At 41.0% G+C, this 11452-nt stretch overlaps 1 protein-coding gene across 1 annotated transcript; it reads right to left on the reverse strand.

Annotated features, from left to right (window-relative positions):
- Positions 1-258: 258 nt before the first annotated feature.
- Positions 259-10922, reverse strand: sik1 (salt-inducible kinase 1). The gene is made up of 13 exons (XM_057852254.1): positions 10695-10922; positions 9218-9370; positions 9020-9136; positions 4802-4865; positions 4268-4429; positions 3845-3969; positions 3644-3767; positions 3333-3553; positions 3119-3268; positions 2709-3045; positions 2381-2623; positions 2081-2270; positions 259-2012 (listed from the first exon to the last, which is right to left on the reverse strand). The coding sequence occupies exons 2-13, from the start codon at positions 9353-9355 to the stop codon at positions 1577-1579; spliced, it is 2307 nt and encodes a 768-aa protein (XP_057708237.1). The 5' UTR covers positions 9356-9370; positions 10695-10922; the 3' UTR covers positions 259-1576.
- Between the last annotated feature and the right edge of the window lie 530 nt (positions 10923-11452).

Below are 11452 nucleotides of genomic sequence, written 5' to 3' on the forward strand. Positions count from 1 at the left end.
CATGTTTTTTTTTTGTTTGTTTGTTTTGTTTTTTGCTACGACATCAAGAGCACATGAACAGCATGCACTCATATTTACAAACTAGCAAGTGACAAGGATCATCTTTCCCAGAGCACGTGAAGACAGCACTAGTGTAGGAACTGTTCTGGAGCAGTTCAACTTTGCGTTAACTAAACTGGAAACCAAAATAGCATTTATAGTAATTATTTTTTTCTCTGTTAAATGACAGTGTCTATGACAAATAAATTCCAACCAGAGTCCATTTAGGAAGTGAACTTTATTCATATAAATAGCCACATAAATAAACAATCTTCAGTTCAACACACATCCAAGCGCACACACGCGGTTGGTCAAGTAACAAATCAGGAAAACAAACATGAAATACTTCTAATTATGCAAAATTGTTATCAAAAAGGGGCACGTTGCATCGAGAGTCGTAGTGTTTTTTTGCGCGACAAAACTTGAACCCCCTTTCAGCAACAGGAAAAGTGTGCAATCCTGCTTTTGCTTACACAGCAAAGAGCTCAAACATTGCACGTTTGTTCATGTAAAAGGCACACGTGTTGGTAGTGAGCGCAAAACAACCCGTGACATCCACGTTGCAATGTTTTTCCAACATGGAAGTGAGAACAAAAACATGAATAGAATGTTTTGTGTGTTTTTTAAAGGGATGATTCACTACCTTCTACATATTGTTGCTGAGTACAGTATACTGTATATTGCTAGGTTGTGACAGTACCAGCAGAAGATATTACAACAAGCAGCATTAGGATTTGGTGGTAGACCAAACTTACTTCATTTTGGCTTAGCAACATGCTACACGTGGGCCACTCAGTAGTGTGTACATAGCGGATTTTAGTCGGCTCTTTGGTAGCAAGAAACCCCTACTGGTATATGTCAGTCTTTTGATGTTACATTACTCGTACCTATGCATTTGTAACCATCCTATGTCTCGTCAAACTATTGCACTGTTCCCGCAGTATCGGGATGGTAGGTAATTTCCAAATATGCTCCCAGCCCAGGGTGGAAAGCTCCTATGTTGTTCCTCCTCCATTTCACCTCCAATGACTAATTAGTACTGCTAATTTTTCTCACAAAGGGAGTCAAAGTCTCAACAAGAATTGAAAAAATGTCTAGTTGGAGAATGTCAAATAGTCCCAGTCATTTCGGTTGGATCCAGAGGGGTGTCCCACATGCGGTATGGTTGAAAAGTATAGCTGTTGTGCTTGTCTCACTCCAGAAAACACAATTTTCTTTGACTGTAGGCTGATGAGAGTCGCAATAGTTTGAGGTAAAAAAAAAAAGCAGCAATTGCACAGCTTGAACATAGTCAAAGAAAAATCACAGTTTTATCCAGTAGTTCAAGGTTTTCTGTTAATCGGAGAGAAAAAAGGCCAACCCAGAGGGATGTAGATTATGAAGAGGTGAAATGTTTTGGTCCTTGCTCCAGTCCTGTGCCTGGTGGAAATGGTCTATTATTGCTTCTATAGTCACCCTGTGCACAGTTTGGTTATTGCTCTTTTAGCTTATCTTAACAGCATACACGCTTAGCTTTTAGCTTGCTTTATTGTTCTATCTACTTGACCATCACGCAGCTGTTCAGCGGCGTCTGACCCATCAAACTCTGCTCGGTGCCGGACGATGAGCCCGCGGCCCAGGTGGCGTGTTTGCCGTCAAAGTGCAAGACGCCCAGTTGTGGCGGGCCAGGGAGGCGTTGGTGGATTTGGGCATGGTGGTGGCGTTGTGCGTGTGGGCTGATGTGCAGACGTGCCTCCAGTAGGTAAGCGGCGGAGGCCACGGGAGACAAAGACGCGGAGGCGGTCTCTGGGACGTGCTGCCAGAGCCCGTGAGGTTGCGAGGGTGCTTCAAACAAAGGAGCTGGGGCGAATACTGAAGTAGGCGGAGGAGAAGGTGACTGCTGCTGGGACAGAAACCGCAAAGGATTTGGGGTGGGTCCTGGTGGAGTATTCTGGACCTGAGGTTGTTGCGGCTGGTGCTGGATTTGCAGCATCCTAATAGAAGAAAAGTTTATGTAAGTTTTTCAAAAGCAGGATTCGAAATTTTGTTTTCCGTGTCTCACCGTTGCTGGTGGAGCACTTCCTCTAGCATGCTGCGGTGCTCGGAGAGGGCGGGACCCAGAGACCCACGGCTGCCCCGGTTAGAGGACGGAGGCGATGCACCGGGCCTCGTCAAACCTTTGATTTTGTTCAAACCAAGGAGTCCTTTGGTGCGAGTGTTTTTTCTCAGCTGCTGCCGGAAAGCTTTGAGGCCTGCGCAGAGAAATGGGAAGGTTTTACGTAATCCCGTCTTGTGATCCGTTCAAGGTCGGATCTTGAGATAACAGTGAAAAGAAACAAATAGGAATGTTCTGTAACAGTACCTTGTGTCAGGGAGGTGTCAGAAGCCCTGCGACCCTCCTGGAAGCTGGCTGCGGGAAGGCTCCCCTGGATATGGGGCAGAAGGTGCGAGGAGAGAGCCAACGGGGCGCCAGCAAGCAGGTGGGCACCCTCGGGAGGTGTTGACACGTCACCACCCGTGGGAGCTTGCAGAGTCGTGGTGGGACTAGATGATGACTTTAGGCAGCTGTCAGAAGAGGTGCCGTCGGATGGACTGACGACAATACCTGAGGGAAAGAAAGAATTAGTCATTACAAGGACTGACTTAAGAAATTGCATTGATTGAACGGCAGATGAAATAGATCTACTTACACGGAGGGTTGCACTGGTGAAAGCGTGCGGAGACCTCAGCTAGAGTGTGGCGACGCGAGGTGCCGGCGTGGGGCAGCAGCGGCCCCAGGCTTTGCATCGCCTCCTCCTCTTCCAGGTCCCGGGGGCGCACCTCCTCGGTGATGCTGGTCTCCAGCAAACTGTTGGGTGATATGGACCGGTTCCACAGCAGCCTGTTGAAGCTGGCCTCCAATGGGAAGACCACACGCTGGAACAATCCGCCTTGATCGCACTCCATTTCCGATTGGAGCAGACCGATGTTTTTGTTGGGAATGGAGAAAGGCGCCGTTCTGAAGCAGTCTGCCTTCACCATGACTTTCTGCAATGTGAAAAATGTTTCTTAGCCACTCATATCAGATCTGGCAGTTCCTCGACGCAGAAGGAGAACTCACCTCAGCTCCAGTGGTGTCAGAGATGCTCCTCTGCCTTTGGGTCCAGCTTCCACACTGATGGCTCAGTTGCTGGTTGCGGTGCTCTTTGACCCTTTCCAGAAGCAGGTAGTAAATTGCTGAGAAGTGATTGTAGCTACTGCTCTGCAAAGACTGAAGACCAAACAATGAAGTTAGTTTTGTAGGGGGCCCTGGGAGATGACTTAAAAATTCTCACCTCGATGGTCCTCTGGCGGTCAATCCCCAGGGTGTTCATGATGCCCAACACAGGCTCGCTATAGTCTCCTAGATTGGAGTTATAATCGGTAAGGGAGTGGCTGAGGGTCTGACGGGCTGCCGAGGGGTCTGCCAGCATCCAGCGGTGCTGTTTAATCTGGGCCACGCTGATCCTCTTTGCTGGGTCCACCACCAACATTTTGCGGATGAGGTTTTCACAGTCTGAAGGAATGGTTTGGGAACAGTAAGGGTTTTGTTTTTTTCCAAGAACTGACTATCAGTCATTTCACTGAGGTGCTCATTAAAAGCTACCTTGGGACATGAAGAAAGGGATTCTGAAGCGTCCCTCGGTGACTCTTTGCTTGAGTGCAGGAAGGCTGGGACCATCGAAGGGAAGGGAGCCACATACCAGCACATAAAGCACTACTCCCAGGCTCTGTTACCATGAAATTTAGATTAGTATTTCTGCATTTTGATTCTTTCTTTAAAAAAAATAAAAATAAAAGAACTTACCCAAATGTCCAATTGAGGCCCTTCATACTCTTTGCCCTCAAAGACTTCAGGGGCTGCATACGGGGGGCTGCCACACCATGTCGACAGGGCCTCTCCCGCATTGTAAAAGTTTCCGAATCCAAAGTCTGCAAACACACCACAAAATATTTATTATTACATTCAAGGCCCGGGGGCCATATTCAGCCCATAAAATCATTTTATGTGGCCTGCAAAAGCAAATTATGTTCATCATTGACATATTGTTTCTTGCTAAAATTGTGGACCGCGCAAAGATGAGTTTGACACCCCTGGTGTAAAGTAACAGCAAGGCTCATAGTACTACTTACAATTGATGAATGTGAGCTAAACGTATCAATTTCAAAATGTAAACCCTCAAAGACATTCCGGACAATTGTTGACTAAGAATGAAACAAAAAGTCGCACCGGCCAGTTTGATGTTCATATTTGCGTCCAGAAGCAAGTTTTCGGTTTTGAGGTCACGGTGGACGATGTGGTGCCGGTGGCAGTAGTCGACCGCCGTGAGAATTTGCCAAAATTTCTTGCGCGCCCCCTCTTCGCTCATGCGGCCGTTTGAAGTCAGGTGCTCTGGAAATAAGAATTCCATGTTATTTCAGTTCATAGCTGTTGTGCAAAAATGCCTCTTGTAGCCTTTTAGCCAATCAAATGCGAGAATCCCAGATTACCCACCATGCCACGTGAAATCATTAATACTTATTATCACATGCACCTCTGCTCGAGGTAATCAGTGTGTTCATGGGTTTAACTTATGTCAAAAAATGGCCTCATTTTTTGTTGTTAACTCACTGGCTGCCATTGACAGTGACAGATGAATGTCATATATACTAGATGCTGTCTGTCCCATAATTAACTAGTAAGTACTCTTACTCTCTAAGTACTCTCTTGTTTTTCAGGTAATCAAAGCTACTTTGAACATTGAAAAACAATTGAAAAACTCACCAAACATCTCCCCGTTTTTTGCATATTCAGTCACAATGTACAGCATGTCTTTTGTCTCCATGACCTACAGAAAAACAGATAAGAATACTGAATGAAACCCACCGTGATAATCAGTCAGTGATCTGTCACGCATTCTTTACAATACACCACCCTAAAAACAGCAAATGCGCTTTATAGTGTCGCTCACATGGTAATGAGTTCACCAGCCAGCTGACAACACAGACCGGAAAGACCCTTCCGGTTCTTTATGCCGTTTCATACAAATGTTTTATTTATCCAGAGAGCAGTCAGGGGAGGGCCGAATGAGCCGAGGGGAACAGTTACGTAACGAAAGGTATTTCCAACTGATGAGAAAAAGCGCCGCCGGAAGTTCAATTCCAGTTAGCGGCGTCACGGCGCAGGAACTGAGACCGCGTGCGTGGCGCAAGGCAAAAGGCTAACCTGAGGTCAAAAAGAGAACTGGCTGACAGTGAAGTGCGATCCGGCCGGAAAAAACAACAACAATCTGAGCGCGCCCAAGCAGGAATGCTGACTCATCGTTCAAATTCTGAATGAAGCCGTGAAACAAGATTTTCCTTTCAGACTGAGCAAATTAGATGTGAAACCAATGATTTTTACAGCTGTGCATCTTATGTAATTGTCACAATTCCCTCTGACAAAGAGTGTGTCTGTATGTTAGCAGGATTATGACAATTACCGGCATTACTGTCACGTCATTTGGAGGGAAACAAATCCCTATAACATCACTGAAATGCGGAACACTATGATTTTATTATCAATAACTGTCCATGAAACGTTTATTTGATAATAAAAATGTGTTAAATAATGTGCAAAGTAAATATACATATTTTTTATCATTGTAGTATTATGATTCATTTATTATTTACATTAAAAATACTTTAAAAAAAACCTTATATGTGCGTGTATATTTAAATAAATGGGGTTTAGGCACTGGAAATGTAATAATTATGATATAAATGAGATATATATGGCAGAAAACACAAACAAGGCTGAAAACGCAGTTTCTGCTCTTGCACCCCTCTTTGAAAAAAACCTCTGCATTTTAAGCCAAAAGAGCTATTGTGTTTGAGAGAACAATATGTCTATCTGCTGCCATAGCAGAGTTATGGCGCATTATGCCCCCGGAATATTTTTAATTTGTCCGTTTTACCCTGGAGACCCTAGTTTACAGACACTGCACAACTGCTTTTGTTTCAACCAAACCATAAAAAGAAGGTAACTATATTTATTATTCGAAATGTCTATCATTTTTAGCTTAGAATCATTAATTGATATCTAATATTCAGTTAGAAAAAACGACTTTGAAAAATTATTCACCCGCATATTTTAAACTTTTAAACAAATTATGTCACAATGAAAAAAAATAGCGTCTGTAAATAAGTCACGGATATCTACCTCGTAACTATCGCTTAATTATTTAATTTTTTGTTACTGTCGCATTTCCCCCGATATTTTAGATGATAAATAATTGATCCAAACAAAGGGGAAAAAAACGTCTACAAGGGTAAATATTCGAAAAAGAAAATCTCGACCACTCCTGTTTGTCTGTGAATTCTGCATTGCGACCCTTTTCATAGTACCGTGTTTCACCGATAAAATCCCCACTAAGTCCGGCTGTGGCCATTCACAGCTGTGTCTTGACACCCGGTGATACATACTACACAGAGTTTTTGGTTTAAAACAAGGTAAGTACGCGATAATATCTTGTTAAAATCAGGGTGTCTTTAATTGTGCTCTCTCATGCTCTCATCTTGAGTTACAGGAAAGCAACAAAAAGACATACACTGCAGTCAAACGCTAGCGTAAGAATTATGGACACAGCAAGCTAGCATGCTGTCCATTATTTTTTCGACCTTTAGTGACGTTTGAATTGCTTATTATGGGATGATACCAATGTATTAGATACATTAGATGCTTTATTCATGAAGCCTAGGTCTTAGGCCTATCTTGCATTCACATTCTTTAATCATAATTGAAAAAATATTTTAAAAGCCCACTGCAAAGATTAAAATATTATGGGATTGGAATTTAACTCCTAAAATTTCCCCTATTTTTCACTCACCTGATTTGACCTACTTTTAAGGTGTCAAAAAAATGCCCTCCTGTTCAAAAAATTTCTCCGACCAGAAAATTGAGATTTTAAGCTTTCCAATGTTGTATCACACATGCATATAGGACCATTTTGAAATTTGGCAAAATCAGGGGTCTCAGAGCAGACATTCAAGTCACCTGACTGGTTTCCGCCATATATAAAAGAAAACAATGATTTGTACACGTATACATGCATATACAGTGTGTCACAAAAGTGAGTACACCCCTCGCATTTCTGTAGATATTTAAGTATATCTTTTCATGGGACAACACTGACAAAATGACACTTTGACACAATGAAAAATACTCTGTATGCAGCTTATATAATAGAGTTTATTTATTATCCCCTCAAAATAACTCAAAATATAGCCATTATTATCTAAACCCCTGGCAACAAAAGTGAGTACATCCCTTAGAAACTACGTACATTCCTAAATGTCCAAATGAGTACCACTTGTCATTCTCCCTCCAAAATGTCATGTGACTCATTACAGGAGTGCTGTCAGCATTGCTGCAGAGATTGAAGAGGTGGGGGGGTCAGCCTGTTAGTGCTCAGACCATACGCCGCACTCTACATCTAATTGGTGTGCATGGCTGTCACCCAAAGAGGAAGCCTCTTCTGAAGAATGCCCGCCCGTCTCATCAGACCATACGACATGGTTCCAGTAATCCATGTGCTTTGTTGACAGCAAACTGTTTGCGGGCTTTCTTCTGAAATGCGAGGGGTGTACTCACTTTTGTGATACACTGTATCTTAATATTTTTAAATAAAATACTGTGTTTATTTAATGATTTTTAATTTTAAAAAAATCTGCAATGGACTGAGGGCGCGAAGTAGCGAGGGATCACTGTACAACAACTGACTAGGATGCTAGCACAAGGTGACCAAAATCTAAGACAATAAATTCAATTTATAAAGGGCTTTCACAACAGCCACAATGAGAATAAAGTACTTTACAAAGCACATTCCATAAAACTAAAACAACAATTCAATCAACATCTGTGTATCATGTCTGCTAACAAGCTAGTGCAACAAAATAACAGAAAGTTAATCATCCCACTGGGAAAAAAAAGGCAAACTAAAGTATTTTTAAACCTCTCACAAGTGGAATTATAACAAATAATTTGTTAAATTAGGTAGCAAAACACAGTAAACGAAAGGCAGAAAGCAAAACAAAGAAAGTTTGTTTACATGCCAGTTGTTGCGTTTGCTAGCCGCGTGTCACGTAAAGCCGGCTGAAAGGATTCTTTCCTTAATTCTTCAATTTAATTAGCTAGGGAAAGCCTTCACGTGACGCACAGACACATTGCACGTAGTTGCAGAGGAAGCTAATTGGCCTTAACGCTAATCTCCGTCAACCAATGTGACCCTAGTATTCGTATGAATCAACACATGATAATATCAAAAAGACAAAATATTTCAGGCATGCATTGTTCCAAAACTACGTTGCTCTCACTTGGCGAGTCCGTTAAAAATGAAGCCACTCCTTTCTCGTAAAATGGAAGAGATTTTTTTTTTTTTTTAATGTTAACAATACACCTACGCTGACAGAAAGTATGCCAACACATGTGACGTAGATAGCAGTGGTTAATTAATTGTCATTATAAATTCCTCCTATTGTCTACTTTAATCTTCTATTCCTTATGGTTTCTCACTTAAATCAATCATGAGGGGTGGGATAAAACACCACACAACACAAACCTATAGTGCATAAATAAAACAGTTAAAACCCTCCAGGTTTTTAAAGAAATACAATTATACAAAACATTCAAATTGATAAAATATAAAAATATTTTTTTTAATTAAAATTTAAAAAACAAACTGAAATTGTAAAACAAAATATGAGATTAAAGAAAGGCAAAAATGAAAAAAATAGAGATATCTTTTAAAAATCATCTGATTATTTCCAGCTCCTCAAAGTTCAAATGGATTGGATGTCAATGGTAAAGAAATGGCTAATTAAATTCCCAGAATGATGAGGTGGTGAACACACATAGCCACTACAACAACACTAAAAACAGCCACTGATAAATGCAAAACCGTAATCAACAATACATTTTTCAATAACTAGTCAAAATAATTAGAACTATACCAAACAAACCCACCTGGTAGAGTTTGATGATGTGTGGGTGATTAAGCAGCTTCATAATCTGCACTTCCCTGTAGATTTTCTCCAGATTGGACGGGTTCAATCTGGTTTTATCGATAATCTTTATGGCCACCTGGAACAAAAAAAGGATTAACCTTACGAAATAATTGAAAAAAATAAGTAAACAGACTCACGAGAATAATCCTCTACTGACCTGTGTTTTGGTAACTTTATGCTTTGCCAGTTTGACCACGGCAAAGTTGCCTTTCCCCAGCGTGCGGATGATTTCATAGAAGCCCACCTGCAGGGGTCTTCCCTGGGGCCCCCGGCTGTTGTCTGACACAATCACCATGGTGCAGCTAGCAGTCTGAGATAAGATGCATGCTATCTTAGTCAACATTCTTGTGTTGTGCATTCCTCACGCAATTACAAAACACATAAAAGTGGGGATAGTCAATTTAACTCTTGATATGGCACTCATTTGCCCTCCCGTTCATTTGCCCCACCCAATCAAAATCAATTGGATGTCTAGTGCCGTCGATGGCACTATGATTGCCAATGGCAGGGAAATGAATTAAATATGATGAAATTCTCCCAAAAATCATTCATCTTTTTACTAATTTTAATTGGATTATTTCTGCTTTTATTGAAATTGACCAATTTATTTGTTATTCATTCAAAGAAATACGTACAAATACTATTACAAAAAATTCAATAATGATAAAAAATAATATAGATATTATAATTAATCATTATTATTAAAGTTATTTCGATAGTTTGTGGCAGGTTGTGGTAGGTATTTTGTATTTAACTATGAGGTATTTAACTCATTGGCTGCCACTGACTGTGATCGACAAACCAGAGGTGCTCTAAATTTGAATTGTTTTTATTTTGACCAGACAGGAACTGATATAAAACAACTTAAGACACTGAAACTAAGGAAACAGATCAACAATCTGTTGGAAAACCTTTAAGATCATTTCACAAATTAACATTTCCTTTCACTGACGGCAACTTCTATTTTGACTGGTTCGATTGCCATCCCAGTCAAAATTGTTTGGACGTCTATCACCATCAATTTTATTTTCTTACTAACCACAACAACACATACTTTGGGAATACTATACATTAGCTGGGCTAGCAGTGAAAGAGTTAAAAGTAAATATTCTTTTGTTTACTTTTTTTTTGTTAAAAAAAATGAAAAAAGCAGTAATATCTTTATTGTTATTATTAAAAAAAAAAAAATTATTAAAAAAAAAGATGAATGAAAGAAGCTGGGGATTTTTTTTTTTTTTTTTTTATTGTTTCAAAAGTTAAAAATCGAATTTTTGATGAATGCAAGCCTCTCCCGGTCAAAAAGTGAGGTCTATCGCCGTCAATGGCATTGAAAGATCATCATGCAATACCAACCTTAAAAGTTTAAATAGATTTAAATTCTATTGCTGTCAGTCGCAAAGAAAGAGTTATTTGTGATGCATTTTAGGATGACTTAATAGTTTTGTATTGTTGCACTAGTGTCAAAAGACAAATCGAGATGAAGGCAAAGTCCTGTAAAGTAATGGAGGTAAAAGACAACAATTGTAGCAGGTAGGGTAATTGTACTAAAAATGACGTTTGTTAGCACAATTACATTCTATAAAACATCAACTGAGTAAAAAAAAAGAAGCAATGATATCAAATAGTAGTCCTACCTCACAGATTGCGCATAAACGTCGTCTTCGTGTTCTTCGTTGAAGAAGACAGCCAAAAAAACGACATCACAGGAGAAAACTTAGAGGAGAAAGTTGGCCTCGTAGCCGCGTAAAGTGACTGGGCAGCCGCGGGACTGCGCTACCGCTTGGTGCGGGTGCTTTCTGCCGGAATGTGGCTGAGTGGATCTTTCGCTACGCACAAGAGCCAGCGGGGGAACTCCTCCTCCTCCTTTTCCTCCTCCCCTCCTCCGCCGTGACAAATTGATAGCTAGCTCATTAACGTCACACTCGCGTCAGAGCTCCGAGCCGAGTGCACGGCAAGGCCGGGCACGAGCGCAAGGCGCGCGTCGCCCGGCAACGCAGCGGCTCGAACTCCCGGTGACGACAGCGCCGTTGGAGGGGTTGCTGGGAGATGGCCGGGGTGACGTCAGTGGTGGAGATGTGTCACCACGTGATGTTTGAGCGAGAGTAAAGAGAGAGAGGAAGTTCTAATCGCGCCTATTTGAGACTTTTTGTAAAATATTTGAACATATTTATACATTTGATTGGCTGCCATTCACGGCGATAGACATCTAATCCATTTGAACTGCATTAAAGGATCCAGGTTTTTTTTTTTCTTTGACTGGAGGTTATGTATGTTTTCCCATGTCTGTCTGTTTGAATATTTGCGTTTAAGAACGAATAAATTATTATCAAATTTGTTTTCCCATGTCTTTCTGTTTGCATATTTGCGTTCAAGAACGAATAAATTATTATTA

Source organism: Corythoichthys intestinalis, chromosome 12, assembly GCF_030265065.1.
Source record: "Corythoichthys intestinalis isolate RoL2023-P3 chromosome 12, ASM3026506v1, whole genome shotgun sequence".
Lineage (NCBI taxonomy): Eukaryota > Metazoa > Chordata > Actinopteri > Syngnathiformes > Syngnathidae > Corythoichthys > Corythoichthys intestinalis.

Coding starts and splice junctions, on each gene's coding strand:
- sik1 (XM_057852254.1), bottom strand. CDS start 9,355: ATGGTGATTGTGTCAGACAACAGCCGGGGGCCCCAGGGAAGACCCCTG. Junction 3,970..4,267: donor TATGAACATCAAACTGGCCG/GTGCGACTTTTT, acceptor GTGTGTTTGCAG/ACTTTGGATTCGGAAACTTT. Junction 3,554..3,643: donor CCCTTTCTTCATGTCCCAAG/GTAGCTTTTAAT, acceptor CCATTCCTTCAG/ACTGTGAAAACCTCATCCGC.